At 36.6% G+C, this 16,629-nt stretch overlaps 1 protein-coding gene across 1 annotated transcript; it reads right to left on the reverse strand.

The window, feature by feature from the left end:
• Positions 1-1,558: 1,558 nt before the first annotated feature.
• Positions 1,559-12,079, reverse strand: LOC134790042 (UDP-glucosyltransferase 2-like). The gene is made up of 9 exons (XM_063760802.1): positions 11,861-12,079; positions 6,934-7,098; positions 6,715-6,802; positions 6,311-6,488; positions 5,762-5,956; positions 2,976-3,198; positions 2,631-2,850; positions 2,330-2,549; positions 1,559-1,834 (listed from the first exon to the last, which is right to left on the reverse strand). The coding sequence occupies exons 2-9, from the start codon at positions 7,090-7,092 to the stop codon at positions 1,561-1,563; spliced, it is 1,557 nt and encodes a 518-aa protein (XP_063616872.1). The 5' UTR covers positions 7,093-7,098; positions 11,861-12,079; the 3' UTR covers positions 1,559-1,560.
• Between the last annotated feature and the right edge of the window lie 4,550 nt (positions 12,080-16,629).

The following is a 16,629-nucleotide window of genomic DNA, read 5'->3' on the forward strand; positions in this document are numbered from 1 at the left end:
GATTGTTGTCTATCGTCGACAAAATTTACTGACCTTTCTAAAACCTTATTAGAGACGATATAAGGTCGAATGTTATTTTTCAGTTATTAACCAAATTAAGTACAATATGGGTAGGCAAGATTACTAATTAATGAACAATTTAGATTTCCAAATAATAGAGGTATTGTTAATAAGCGCAATTGAGTTATAATATTTTTTGTAGGTATCCGTTAAGGTAATGTGACTTTCCCGTGAACATAAATCAATTAAAAAATCGGTCGAATTGATAATCTCCTCCTTTTTTGAAGTCGGTTAAAAAGGGCTCTAAAGCCTAATTTTTGCACTTTATCCTTATCGGCATGTTAAATCGTTTTACTTTTTTCAATGTGTAAGTTGAAAGTCTTAGAAAAATGTATCGACATTTTTTACATTTGTAATGTCAACAGAAAAGACGCCGGTTTTTTCAAACGTTTTTGACCCAATTAAGTTTCTAGCTTATACAATTTAAAAATGTAGGTAAAATAGATTTATGTTTGTAACTGTACCCGGAAACTAGGGGCATCCCAAAACGACGTACATTCGTTTGTTCCTAATTTGAAATGCAAAAGCACGTTACCGTTTAGAACGAAGATTGAAATCGATCGAACAAAAGATTGTCACACAAGAGAAGATAACTAAAGTAATATTAAAGCCTGACCAGGAATTTACGATCACGCGCCATGTTGCATGTTTTTCATACAATACTGAACTCTCACCCTATACATGAGAATAACAGCGCCCTCTTGACAATGATCATACATATATGGTCAGGCTTTAGACGTAAATGTGATTACCTAAAATTTTCCAAGTGAAACTTTTACAGCAATGACGCCAATAACAGTCAAGTTAACACGCGGTACTTTTGTGTTTTAAAGAGATGCGACAAGAACATATTTGTTTTAAAACTTAAAACACGAACGAGTGAATGAGGCCGATTAGCGTTTTTTTTTTTATTCAGAGAATATTGTGTAATTAGATGGTTAATAAAGTTTCAACAATGTATTTAGTTAAGTTCGAACCAGTTTCTAAAATGATTACATTATCAAAGAAAGTTTTCGCGATAGAAAATCGAATTATTATTTCAGAAGTCAAACCTCCACTCCTTTAAAACCAAATATTACCATCTCAGCAGAATTTTATTAGTTTCCGATTTTGATTTATTCCCAATTCAATTCAATAGATTTTATGTCTACGGATCTGTATTCTGTATTTAGGTGGATCCTCAGAAATGTAAACAATCTGTGTGGGTGAGCAATGAGCATTATGCAGATAAGAATGATCAAAAATATTGTATAAAGAGGCAAAACGCTACGTTTTGTGTGTCACACGCCTAAGCTTGAGGTTGTAGGAGAGATTTTAGTTTGCAAATCGTCCTTGTTTGGTTCACCATTTCGGAACCGCGTTTTGCATACAAGTAGCTGTAGTATTTTTTTATTTAATCTGTCCTTTATTTACATATTTTGCATCGTGCTGTTTTTTTTTTGGAAGACTGTAAAGAAATATAATAATTGTTTAATACGAATTTAATAATAGTTAGCCATTTTATTTTTTACAGTTACTTTTCTGCCTTATCCTTCTTAAACACCAACGAATACTGAAAAAAAGTATTAGGACTATGACAGTAATAACAAATAAAATTAATGCAGCTAAATCCAGGTACCCTTTTTGATACGAAGGTACCAGGAGTGCAGGGGAGCGCAGGTATGTGGCCCCGCGAGTGATAACCACGTGTTCCACCCAGTGCACCAGCTCTTTGCCTGGGGATACAGGCCGGTGGTGGTACGTGCGAGACACACGTTTCATGTTATCCCGGTACCTGAAATGGCAGTCATATGAGAATGAGTGTGAATGGAAATGCACGTTATCACCCAAAAGACTTCCATTAGTAAGACGGACTTCTCAATAGTTGAAGGACGGTAGACCTGAGTCGTCTCTAAACAGAAATAGACGGGCAGTCTTAAGGGCCAATTAGATCCACACTTGCTATCGGGTTCGATGACGAGCCCAAGCAAGACTATTTGTCCGTTTCACAAAATATCAGCACATCGTTAACAATATTTGAAATGTAAAATAGTTCAATACCTACTACATAAAGGGTTCATATGTAAAAATATCAAACATTGAACATTTTTGGCAATTAGAGACAAAATATTTTTTTACATGTCCGATGTATTATTAAATATGCGTGCTGATAGCATGCGATATAATTGGCCCTTTACTCGCCATGGGACTGATGTTGGCCATATATTATATTATATGTAGGTATAGTTAGTTGCCGAATGAAGAAAAATAGCAATACTCGTAGACTTACTTCCAATCCATAAGCATCATTTTCAACGAATCTCTCAATTCTGACGGAAGACCGGGGCCATTTTCCAGCTTTATGGCGATCCCTTTCTTGACAGCAGCTGCTGCATTATTGTATTGGTCACCAGCATGCGGTATCGTTATCATGGGCACCCCAAAATGTATCGCTTCGATAAGAGAGAGAAGACCGCCATGGGTAATGAAAACTTTTGTATTTGGATGGTCTGAAATTTTTAAATAAACTTTTTGTAGCCTATAAAACTACCTATATTTGAAACTCATTAAAATTCGAAACAAACACTTACTCAGTATACTAGTCTGCGGAGCCCATTGCATCAAATGTACGTTATTCGGAAGATTTTCCAAGGGTACATCTAATTTCCATAAAACCGTTTGATTTAAGCTTCGGAACAGTTCTAAAATTTTCCGGCGGATTACGTCTTCCATGTCTTTTCCAGAGTTGGTGGTCCCGAAGCTAAAGTAAACAACACCTTGCGGTGATGCGTCCATAATGGATTGTAAATTCTGCGAACAAATGAATAAGATTAGCGTGGAATAATGTTGATGATGAATACTAAGATAAGAATTAAATTGAAAATATGTTTTCAGGTACTTTACTGTTATGACTTATGACCAACAAATTAACTTACCGCATCTAAATCCTCAACCGGCAATTTTATGTGATAACCAGCTATCTCCTTCACACTCGGGGGAACCCTCCACGGCGTTGCAACTGAAGGATGAGTGTTTACTAACATCATTGAATAATTGTTCGGTATGTCTGTGTATGGCAGGAGATCTCTACCCGTCGTCATGGCAGCCGATTTGAAGATTGTGTCGTAGATTTCTAGTTCAAGAGGATGGATTTTGTTTCTGAAACATATATAACTTACGTTTAATAACAATCGATGCCGGGACCCATTAAGAGGAAACATAAGTGGTCATTTTTTCATACAAACGTTCTCGTCATCTTTCCTTTCTGGAGTTTAGCTCTTTGGCCTAGCATAAATCAAAACGGTCAGACACAGATAATTTCATTCTCATTCCGTTCCCAAAATTTCGTTACGACTGGTTAAGTTTTGGAGGAGGAAATAGTTGAGAACGAAAAATCGATTTCTGTGATTTTACTCAGGATTTTTCGCCTAAGCTGCAGTTGTCCTTATCGCACTCATTTTAGGAGCCACCCCCGTCAGCGCGACGGAAATATTTGCCCAAAATTCTCAAATCTGAGAAGGGGTTCAGCTGGTATTTCCTCTTAAAGGGATACGTCCCGGCATTTTGTGTCGAAGTTGTTGAATGTTAAGGCGCCCACTCACCATCCACCATCCACCCTCAAAATCGCACCCGGATCGTAAATAGTCAATATCAATCAAATCTTGATGTGTCTGTCGTCGAACATCTAAATCTTAAAGCGCCCTTTGTTTTCTCAAACTTAAAAGAGGATATTATTTTAGGGAATGTTTCAAAATTCAAATAAGTAGATTAACGTTTACGCTAACGCCGGCTTAATATCATAGGTACTCTACTTTTGTTTATTCAATGACCTTAACATTTAACTAACAGATATGGTCTTTTACCACCTACTTTGTTATTCACAATCCAAACAAACCCATCAATAGGGTCTATGTAGACCTAGTTGAAATTCTAACGTATTTATCCGAAAACTAGTTAGAGCGTGGCTAAAAGATGGCAGAGGGTCGGACACCGGCAGCGACCGGAGTAGTTCACAACTGAATCAACAACTGCAAACACGGGTCTCTCCAGTTTCTAATCTGTACAATTCATGCTCGCTATGAACTAAATTTGTAAAGCTCTCGAAAGGCCAGCACGACATTAGAAACAAATTAGCAGAAAGGTAATTGATGCCTCAGTTGGCTTCGAGTTGTGATTCAGGAATGGAAAATTTGATATATTTTTGCACACATAACCTAATTTTACTCTTACTGGAACGGCAAATTGTGTGATTGCAACAATGTTTCTTCGCTACCGGCCCAAACGCTGAAAAACACATTGAGTATGCAGCGTCAAAGACTAGTCCAGGACACAATTTTGACATCTAATCTCAGATAGAACCCTAGTTCGAGTTCGGTATATTAGGTAAATGGGTTACTAAAATTAGTCTACATCGTTGAATATTTTTATCACACGTCAGTGATGGTGTCAGTGTCAGTCAAACGATGTATAAATTATGCACGTCACACTAAACAGCTTCATAGAAATTGGAATGAACCATGCAAGTGGTACGCTTAGTGAGAGTAATATTCCGTCCATTCAAATTTTCATTTCACGTAACTGGACTACGAAAGTTTGTTCACATAAAAGAGCTGTGACTAGGCACCTCTATAATAGTAGGTAACAACAGACGAGTTTTGGACAAAGGTGGCATTTTACGACAACACGACTCGTTCAAGGGGTACTTTGTAAAGCGTTTCTCTAAAATCACGTAATGGGATAATTAGGTCTGCCAGTAAAATACAACACAAAAACGTAAAATACAGTATAGAGAGACAAAATAAATCAGGTAGAGTAGAGGAAACAACAGGCGGTCTTATCGCTAAATACCTACCTACTGGTTTCTTTTAGATAACCTTTGGGTAATAATGTAGAAAATTATATTATGCAAAAATGGCTACAAATATTGAGGATCGGAAATATAATAGGTAAGTTTGTAATGTAAGGAACCCTCGGTGCGCGAGTCTAAACCGCACTTGACCGGCTTTTTACGAATTAAAAACCCGTTATTAGATTTTAAAGTTGGGCATTTTACAACTACACAATAGCTTGTTTTAGTGTGCATTTGCATTCAAATATTTGTACAGTGAAAGAATTTAATTTCCGACCCATTTCGTACCTTGTCACAGTGATAATAATTTAAGGTTGCCTAGCGACTTTCATATTGATTGTCACTGTGACAAGGTAGGTAAAAGAAATTAAATGGGTAAGTAAATGGGTAATCGGAAATTAAATTCTTTGACTGTACCAAAGATATACTATGTAACTCCGTATAAGATAAAGAAAAAAACGTACCTCGAAAATCAAGAAAAAGTCATTCTCGATTAGATGGCGCCATACCTTTGGCCTATTCTCGGCTAGATGGCGTTGACGACACCGTTTGATATTTGACAATTTTAACACATATCAGTGAAAGAACATGGTACTGACCCATGTTCTTTCACTGATATGTGTTAAAATTGTCAAATAGAACAATAAAAATTAAAAATCATTTATCCGTAAACATATTTTGATTAATTTATACATTCTCAATTTTATTTTAAGTTTTAATCGTGTGTCGATAGATGGCAGTAAATGTACCGTGACTACAAAATTTACTATAGCAATAGCCCTCTATACTATCTATTCTCTTTGACTGTACCTACCTAGTTACAAAAATCTTGTGAAGAGAGCATATTGTACTCGTACTATTACTATTACCCACCGTAATATCCAAAGCTTCCTAATCTGCACATTGAGTTCCTTCAGTCTTTGCACGAAGCTCAAAGGCGGTAGATATCCAGAGTTGACGTCGGCCGAGTACGAGGGATTGGGAGCCTCGTCCATCAGTCGGATTGGCTGCCAGTGGAGCTGCGTCGATACAGACCAGATCAGAGGAGCAGAGAAGTAGCCCGCGAAACTGTGGAGCATTTACGTGTTAGTTGCATAATGTTATTATAACCATACATTTAAAGAAAGAAAATATACTATTAATATTCTTATTGGCCTGCAGTGTCCTGTCCAAGTCGACTCAGCACCTCCGTCAAGGCCTACCAAAGCGTCGAGCGAGCCCCACCCCCACAGTCCATTTAGCCAACCTCTGGGAGCGCATTCAGCAGACGTGCCCTGCTCCCTAGTTTAAGAGCCAATCCCCTTAAAGTTGTATTAAAGTAAGAAAACTACAGTAAAATATGTTTAAACTGAAATCCTGTAGATAAAGTGAGTCTAGTCTAGTCGTCCGATCGTGTCAATCGGCATCCTGAAATGATCTTACCTAGAATACATTTCAGAGTCTATCCACTCGGCGACCACTACGTCGAATCTGACGTCGGGCTTCCTCAGAAAGGCCTGCACTGCAGGATGGGTGACAACGAGTCGGCCCATCGTGTATGACAGCATTTGCAGGAATTCGTAGTTATTCGGATATTCTATTGTCAAGTTCTGGAAATAGTCTGAAAAAAACGAGTATTGTTACTTTAGATTTAGATGATTCCGGGTGGTAAATGATATTCAACAATTCGTGTAACCACTATCACAGTCGAATATCTTTATTAATCGCCTCATAGTTTTTGAGATTAAAACCGAAATATAACTAATAAATAGTCTGTACGAGCTTAACTTTCAATAGTTATTGTTTTTTTTATGAATATAACTGTAATATGTATTATTGGAGCTCACCGCCAAACGTTTCCAGATTAGAGCTGATATCTATTTGCGTCAGATTGCTCGGTGGTTCCTTCCAGGGGAATGGAGTAATGTACGTAACCTGAAAACATCAAAGAAATCTCAGAATGTGTGTTCTTGTTGTAGTTATACACCTACATATATTTGTAGATTTGGTAAGTAGGTAAATACCTACTTATAAGAAAATTTATATTATGAATTCATTCAATTTACCTTATGATTGGCATCCAAGAGATTTCGTACATAGCCATCGCCCAAAATTCCATGACTTTTTGTAGGTTCCGGAAATATTACTAGGATTTCGTAACTGGTACAAATTTCAGCGAGGGAACTCAGAATAATTACCAAGGTTGTTCGATGAATGAATTCCATTTTTAGCTGAAAACGAACAATTTCAAATTGGGAATGTTTTACACTTTAACTAACAACTCGTATACACGCGGTGGCTAAAAAATAACTGGATTCGCGTTGCCAGGGAGGTTTTGGGATTATACTGAGCAACGTTTACTATGGAACCAACCCCGAAATTACGAAAAAAAAAACCCTCTCATAGAAAATGGACCAGCCAAAATTTATGAAACAGCCAAATTCATTTTTCGCGATTTCGGGGTTGGTCCCATAGTAAAAGTTGCTCAGTATAATCCCAAAACCTCACTGGCAATGGGAATTCATTATTTTTTTGCCACCCTGTATAAAAAACAAATCAAAATGCAGCTACTTAAATTGTCAAACATTCACAACACACTCTCACTAGACAGTGATTTTGTAATCACTGTAATCAGAATGTACCTAAGTACTAACTGCGTTAATTTTCAAACAAGCTTAACACAAATATGACCTAGGCCATCATTCATCGCCAATGATAAATGGCTCCACCTTTTTACCCTATCTAGGTCATAAATACTCGAGACATCACCAAGTCTCCTAATTATGGCAACATGCCAAATCTAAAGGTGAGCTTCCACCGGAGTTCGGCGGCTTCGGTGCGATGTTGCATAGCATAACTAGCGAAGCTGTGAAATTTTGTGAGCGTTTTCAACAGAGACGTGCGAGCATGGTATAATAATATACTCCGCCTGGTACTCCATTCCCGTCATTTCTAGGTCACCTAACTGACACAAGCCTACGTCATCATGCGACAACGCTATATGATAATATGCGATAGCGCTATATATAGCGGCCATGTTATTGTGACGTAGGCCTGTGTCACTCTGGGAATAGAAGGCCATGTTTTATTAGACTATGCGTGCGAGGAAGCGGGCCGGAGCGAGGATGGGTAGATGGGTAGGTAGCGAAGTTCTGAATTGTGTAACTTTATGCAGCTGAACGATGCAAGGATTTTTCTTATCAGATTAGTCGCACTACTTGCACTCATTCTTTGCTCTCAGCCCTCCCACACATTTTTGTCATGTTTTGTAGGTATGTACAATGTCACACTCCAATAAACTCATGTCCACTTTATCTTAGCTGAGGTCGGCAAGAAAAGTAAAGAATAGGTAGGTGTAGTACCTGGTAGTATCGATGTTTTTTTTTTTGCGCAACTCCGCTGCATCATACAGAGTACCTACTGGTGGGTGCTCACCTTTAAATGGTGAAAATGGAACTATCACACTCGACGACCATATTTTATACTAAGCAGTTTATTACGTGTCATATAATTTGGTTGTAGTGTCAGATAGCGGTGAAGAATGATTGTAGTTACGTTGCAATGTGGATATTAGAGAGATGGTTAATGGCACTTAATAAGTTTGGTGTGCATGTGTGGAACATAAGTTGATGCCGTGACTATTTATATATGATAGAGAAGATATTAAGTATCTTTTTGCATGTTGTAACTGCTTTAAGTTCAGCTAAACTTCCTACAGAAACTACTTAACCTAATAATATGTTTTCTTTCTAAGAATCAGAGTTATTTAAGGTACCTACTGTTTGTACTTTGTACCTTACAGATTAATACTCTTCTACAGTATGTTAAGGTAGCTCCTAGACGCTCTGCTGGATTATGAAAGTCCAAACCACCCATCGTGTCTCCTAAATGCAACTTTTCGTATTTGCCAGTCGGCTAGACTTACGTTTTGTAAGTACATTCAAGCCGGCCGCTAACGGCCGCTATGACGCTCAAAAGTGGTCACGTTTTTCAATTAATAGTCCGCCTCTTTTGCACTCATGGAATGTTCATATACTTGATACTTCCCTTTTGTACACTTCATAATAAATAAGCGCAAGTTGAAATCTTTAAGTGCAAACGTCATTCTAGATGTGGGCAGAGACACAGTTTGTACACTCAGCGTCGTATAGTAGGTAGCATCCAAAGTTTTCCAATAGTGGGGTACGCCATACAAATAATATGGTGTACCGAACTATTTGAATACTATACGAAACTGATCTGACTGTACCGTAGTAGCTCCGGTTTACTTGATAATTTCCGGCGCTGACTGTACAATGCTGTCAGCCTTGTCTTGCTGACTATATGTGACAAATGAAGTGCTAAGAGGCTTTGGAAACTTGCTGTAGGCAGTACGATGAAGAGGGTTGACGTATTACAGTTGATGGGACTTTGATGCTGGGAGTGATTATTTGTAGTCAAATTTGATATAGGTTCGTAGATTGATTTAGTTGATTTTATTATTATATCCGCCGTACATCACGTACCGTCATGTGAAACCAATTAGAAGTGAAACAGCCTTTCATAGTGTTAGGTCTGCTCAATTGAATTATTGTAACAAGGGAAAAAAATCTGATCAAATCCTTTTAAGTGTTAATATGTTAACACTCTAGCAACTATACACCCAATAAACTACAAACAAGGGTTTTTCTTAACCTCTTAGCCGTCATAACAATATGGCTAAGAGTAGGTAAATTAATTGAGAAAACCGAGATCATTGGGTAAGTTAGTAATTTCCGGCATATTAGTATCTACAAAATAAATACAGACCGGGTACCAATAATTCAACAGACTGACTACATATTGTCATCATTATATTACAGTCTGGCAAAAAAGAGTAGAAATTAAAAAGAAGCAACACTGTAGTGTCGTCCCGTTTTTAACCGACTTCCAAATCTAATAAAAGGAGGAGGTTATCAATTCGGTTGTATGTTTTTTTTTTATTATTTTATTTTTTTTATGTTTGTTACTCCATATCTCCGTCATTACTGGACCGATTTTGATTTTTTTTGTTTTTATTGTATGTATATACATACAGATTGGTCCCGTTTTTATCAGAACCCAGTTCTGATGATGGGATCCATGAGGAATCGAGGGAACTCCTCAAAATTTAATCTTAAAGGCATACATATAGTGATTTTTGTGTTTTTATCAACAAATCAAGCATATACATTCAAAAAAGTGACATTTGATGAAGTGGAACTGCTGATGATGATCAGAACGGAACTCTTCAACGACGCATAGTTCACGTTTGGCGATTTGTCGTCTTCGTTATGTTTGTTAAGCAAGTTAAGTTTTAAGCCACATTTTTGTCAAGCTCGAGTTCTGATGATGGGATCCATGAGGAATCGAGGGAACTCCTCAAATCTTAAAGGCATGCGTATAGAGATTTTTGTATTTACATCAGAAAATCAAGCATTTTCATTAAAAACTGTCGCATTTGATGAAGTGGAACTGCTGATGATGACCAGAACAGAACTCTTCAACGACGCATAGTTCACGTTTGGCGATTTTTCTTCTTCGTTATGTTTGTTAAGCAAGTTAAGTTTTAAAGCCACATTTTTGTCAAGCTCGAGTTATGATGATGGGGAAAGGGAACTCCTCAAATATCAAAGGCATACGTATAGATTTTTTTGTATTTTCATCATAAAATCAAGCATTTACATTAAAAACTGTCGCATTTGATGAAGTAGAACTGCTGATGATGACCAGAACAGAACTCTTCAACGACGCATAGTACACGTTTGGTGATTTCGAATTTCGATTTTGAGTTGGACTGCGACCCGGACTCGAACCCAGAACCGGACTCATACCCGGATCCGGTTCGGACCTGGACCCGGCCCTGGACTCGGACCCGGATTCGGACCCGGACTCGGACCCAGACTCGGACCCGGACTCGGAACCGATTACCTATGATTACCTACCATAAAATGTAGGCATAAAGTATGATGATGCCAATCTTACTAGCCCCTCCCGCTCTGACCAGAGGTGGAGGTAAATCTCAAACCCCCGTACACCGCACCGCATGCGCTGTTAAGTGGGTTAGGTTAGGTTTGAACTGCGATCCTCACAGAACCGAACAAGGGTTAGGTTAGGTTAGAAGTGCGAGCCTTACAGAAACGAAATGCTACTTGAAAAGTGGGTTTGATTAGGTTCGAACTGTGATCCTCACAGAACCGAGGGGTGGATTGGGTTAGGCTAGAACTACGACCCTTACAGAAGCGAAATGCTAGTAGAAAAGTGGGTGGTTTTACCTCCTTTTCTACATAGTGCACCATCTACAATAATCTTTCACCGGCCCCCATAGAAGTCGGTTTTTTTTTCTTAAAAATTATGTTATATAAATTGGTTTGAAAGGGGCGACACTACAATGCTGCCACTTTTTAATTTCTACTCTTTTTTGCCAGACTGTAAGTTAATTTTTTTTATTCAATACATAATAATAAGATTTTGCACTATTGATTAAATAATTTAAATATGAAATATCTCGCGCGCTATATAACTATTTTAACTGTAATGTTGTTAAATATGATCGGGTGGTCTGGATACTGGTGCTCTTCATGTATTCTGTAAATTCTGTTACATTATTTAAAATAACTTCTACACGGTGGCTAAAAATAACTGCATTCCCGTTGTCAGGGAGGTTTTGGGATTACACTGAGCAACTTTTACTATGGGACCAACCCAGATCTCGAAAAAAAAGTTAACCATCCGAACGAAAATGGACCAGCCAAAATAATTATATGAAACAGTCAAATCTTTTTTTCGCGATTTATTTACAGTATTATCCCAAAATCCCTAGCAAACGGGAATGTACTTATTTTTTGGCCAACGTTATACAGGTTGTCGAAAAAATAAGTGCACAACTATTCTAACTGTAATTTTGTTAAAGATGACCGGGTTGCTCGTGCTCGTCATGTATTCTGTTAGTGTTACCTACATTATTTAAAATACCTTCTATAATGGTTCACGTACCTGTATGTAATGTAACCGAATCTTTATCCCACTCCACCGCACATTCCCGTCCACCTCAACAGTTAAACTCTTCTCGCGTTACTGAACACAATTTGAGTTAGTTACGCGTTCGTTGCTCATTCGGTAGTCATCTTACACGCTTTCTACGAAATTCAACCTTAATACACTAATGCTAAAGATCGAATTCGATTGATTGTTGGTGAAGGTGTAAACAGGAAAATTATCAGATCCTTAATTGATGTAAACTGGAGATTTAATGTGTGTTACTATGAGGTTTTTTTAGAATAACAGAAAATTTGTAGGTAACTACTGTCAGCACAATCTATGGGCACAATTGAAATTGTTTTAATTGTAACATTCTCAAGCGCATTATCACTACATAGTGTAGTAAATAAAGGTAGTGGACCCCGCAGTAATTCCTCAGCCAGAAAAAACTTTACAGTATGATAAAGTATCAATAAATAAAAAGTATTGTAGAAATTTCCAAAGAATAATAATAATAGAATTAAAGTAAATACCTAAAGTCTTAAATCGTTAATATCTTTTTACGGAAAAATGTTCCGTTCAAACTTTCTTCACCAGACATGTCATATTCATGTAACGTATTGCAACAATATATGAAATATCAAAAAATTATCCCAGCAGAAATACCAGTATTAATAAAATATTTTTTTTTGGCGTGTCTTGGACCGGAAAATTGCTCAGTCTAATTTTTTCACTGGAATGCCATTTTATTGCCTTTTTATACCTACAAAATAAAAATCTAAAAATTTTCCACTCTCAGTTTTTAATAGTTCTATAAGTAATACATACATTTCGATACGCATTTTTTTTGGATTTTTTTTACCCACTGCGCCAAATTATATTCTAAGATCATATAAGAAGAAAAAAATGACAGAGCAATTTTCCGATGAAAATGAGCGTCAAAAAAAGGAAGTATCATAAAAAAATATTCTCATGTTTGACAAAACTTTTAGATTTTTTTCTAGTATCACATATTGATACAAATAACTTATTTTGTAAAATAATTTTGGACTGAGGAATTACTCGGTTCAATATATAATCAGATTTGTGTTTTTACCTAACTTAGGAGTGTTTTTTTTTGGATATTTATAATGTTAGTCTCGGCTCATACTATACAATAACCAAGCTAAATTTCATCGACTGAGAAATTAATGCATGGGTCTCCATACAACAACTTGCTTCATTTACTACACTAACATCTTATAAAACAAAGTCACCCGCCGCGTCTGTCTGTTTGTGTGTAGGTATGTATGTTCGCGATAAACTCGAAAACTAGTGAATGGATTTTCATGCGATTCTCACCTACCAATTGAGTGATTTTTGAGGAAGGTTTAGGTGTATACCTACTTTGTTGAGGTTTTGTGTAACCCGTGCGAAGCCGGGGCGGGTCGCTAGTATAAACTAATACAGAAGAGTAAAGGTCTTAGAATAAACATAATATTATATATGTTAGGAACACTGTGTACGCTTCTCCTACTAATAATTATTTTTACTCGTTGTTATTTCTTAATCCAATCATTTTTGCACTTTATTCAAATGCATTAATGCAGTTCAAGGCACTTATGGAGTTAAGCAATGAGCCACTTAGGTACTCGCAGTTCCCCTTAGAGACAGAATCGAAACTTAAGTACTTATCTAAATGCAACCGGTGAGTGGGTTATGAATAAATTATAGTATTTTCAAAGTTACTTAAGATATTGGAGCGGACAAGATTTTCACAAATTTAATATCCGAATGAAGCCTCTATTATCGAAACTTTAAAGTCCATGTTCAGATATTTCTGAGCACGTTAGCCACTGCAATATATCCGATGGCAACTGCACTTAGCTGTACTAGGTATTCCTTGTTATATGGTAGGTACTTATACTACATCGTGAATAAGCAGCTGCGCGTGGGCGTAATTGTTAGTGTTTGTATGTTATTTTTATTGGTAGATTGTGAACAGATTTCAATCCACATACAGCTATCTACATGATAGAGTAACAAATTGTTGTAACCACGTTCTAACCAGTTTGGTCAGAACACTAGAGTGCAGTGACTCTGGTAATTAAAACCGGATCCTTGGCATGTCCATAATACAGGCATTTTGCGATCGTTATTAATACTTACCTTTATATTAGGTACCGACATTGTTATGATCATTACATCTTCCCATACAATAAATAAATAAATAAATAAATAAATATTAGGGGACATCTTACACAGATCAAACCTAGCCCCAAACTAAGCAAAGCTTGTACTATGGGTACTAGGCGACGATATACATACTTATATAGATAAATACATACTTATATACATAGAAAACAACCATGACTCAGGAACAAATATTAGTGTTCATCACACAAATAAATGCCCTTACTGGGATTCGAACCCAGGACCATCGGCTTAGCAGACAGGGTCACTATCCACTAGACCAGACCGGTCGACAATGTCATCGTTTATCAAGAGAAAATTGGACGAACATTCGTTCCCAATCCAAGTCAAACGTAGGATGATTGCTATAGTTATTGGCCACTATAAGTATAGTAATTGGCCACTACATAGTAATTGGCCACTACATAGTAATTGGTCACTACATAGTAATTGGCCACTCCTAACAAATCAGGAAAAAAAAACAACCCAATTGAAGCCTTATTGTTAAAACTGGCCAATTACTATGTAATGGCCAAAAACTATAGCAGTCACCCTAGTTCCCATTTGTCCTGGGAGCTTCCAAAAATATGTCCTCAATTCTTTTTCCGCTCCTAACACTTATAATAATTAAAAATCGGAAAAAAGTCTGCGAAGCGGCATAGTTGTGGTTATTATAAATATTTCCGCCGTGCCACTGCATGTGCATGGGGCCTATACGTAACATTGTACAACATAGAGGAAAATCGTTAACGAAGTGTGCACAAATTGTAGGACAACTAACTACATTCAACTATCGTTTACTTTAAGCCTGCAATAAATAGTTAGGGCACGGTATACGTACCTATACGGTAAATACCCGATAGGATTTCTTTACAAAAAGGAATATGTTTGAGTCACAAGCGCATAGAGGATTTATTACTTCGTCAATCAAAATATTCATAATCACCTCCACTACTTTATACACTACACAAAATTTCTAGTAATTATAAATACTGTCTATAAATTCATACTGAATATTATAAAGGCGAAAGTGTGTCTGTCTCTGTCTGTCCGTCTGTTATCTCTCGCGTCGTGTTATCGCGTGTTGGATAAATGGATAATTTTTTTAAATAACTCAGAATTAATAGTAAATATTACTTTCAAGGCATAAATTTGTCAGGACGTTATTTATTTAACTTGATTCATAATTATGTAAAACTGCTAAATCAATAACTGGATACTATTTAAGTTTTAAGTAAGATAAATAAAATAATAAACAGATGTAATTGAAAATAAAACTGTTTTATTAAATTAAATAATCCAATTTATTCACCTTATCATCAACAACTAATAAACACAATCACTATTAGTTTATTAGTTTATAATTCAGTAAGAGATGATTTAATTAATTATTAATTAATTAATCCATCTAATTAATCAAGTAAGTACATAATTATTACAATAATTACCAACATAGTATTTACATAACTTTCAATATTCCTTTGGCGATGATTAACTCAGTGCTGATGCGCAAGGCAGAATGCTCGAAGCAGAATGCAGAATGTAGAATGCAGAATGACCAATACTGGATCGGTCGGTCATTTCTACCTGGCAACTGGTTGATCATGCCACTTGTCATTCGATAAGTGACGTCACAGAAGTAGTTTCTCATGTACCTCGTCTATTTATAGAATTATGCAGAATAAAACTATTAGACCATCTTTTCAATAAACTCCGTCATACATAATTATTAATCAGTAATATTAATACGAAATATAATCACTTCAAAGTAGTTTACAAATCTTAGTAGTAGGTTAACTTACTGTTTCTCCTGTCAACCGTGGTTTCGTATCGTACCCACATAAATAACAAATTCTGTAAAATTCACGTGATGTTGACTTAACAAAGTGTTTAAATAGTGTAATATATTATCAACATTAGACGTCAAAGAGAAACAGGTCAGTTTGATACGTAAAACACGTATTTGTACATAGAACAACAATATTCTGACACGCGAATTGAATGATTGCTATTAGCATTATTCAGGCACTATACCTACTTTAGCAGCTGTCACTAATTCCACGCAGACGAAGTCGCGGGCAAAAGCTAGTGAATAATAAAAACTATAATTTACTAGAATAGTCGGAGTTCTGAAACAATTGATTCTTGACAGTTATAACTTGACTGTTACACGCTATAATTATATGAAGCTAAGATCAATGATCAATTTAATCAGTTAAACGGTGCCTACTTCATAATACACCGGGTGTGGCCTGTAATACGAGCAAAAAATTGAACTGTAGCCTGTACGCCTCATAATTATAAAGGTCGATTCATAACATAAATAAATAAATAAATATTATAGGACATTTTTACGCAAATTGACTAAGCCCCACGGTAAGCTCAAGAAAGCTTGTGTTGTGGGTACTCAGACAACGATATATATAATATATAAATACTTAAATACATAGAAAACAACCATGACTCAGGAACAAATATCTGCATCATCATACAAATAAATGCCCTTACCAGGATTCGAACCCGGGACCATCGGCTTCATAGGCAGGGTCACTACCCACTAGGCCAGACCGGTCGTCAAACATAACACCGCTTACGTAGGTAACTCAAATGGC

Source organism: Cydia splendana, chromosome 1, assembly GCF_910591565.1.
Source record: "Cydia splendana chromosome 1, ilCydSple1.2, whole genome shotgun sequence".
In the NCBI taxonomy this organism is placed as follows: Eukaryota; Metazoa; Arthropoda; class Insecta; order Lepidoptera; family Tortricidae; genus Cydia; species Cydia splendana.

Bases quoted from the DNA above. Each gene is read 5' to 3' on its own strand.
- LOC134790042 (XM_063760802.1), bottom strand. From the start codon at position 7,092: ATGGAATTCATTCATCGAACAACCTTGGTAATTATTCTGAGTTCCCTC. The intron at 6,489-6,714 runs GTGAGCTCCAAT...CGTTTTTTTCAG, and splicing joins TAATCTGGAAACGTTTGGCG to ACTATTTCCAGAACTTGACA. The intron at 5,957-6,310 runs GTAAGATCATTT...AATGCTCCACAG, and splicing joins GACTCTGAAATGTATTCTAG to TTTCGCGGGCTACTTCTCTG.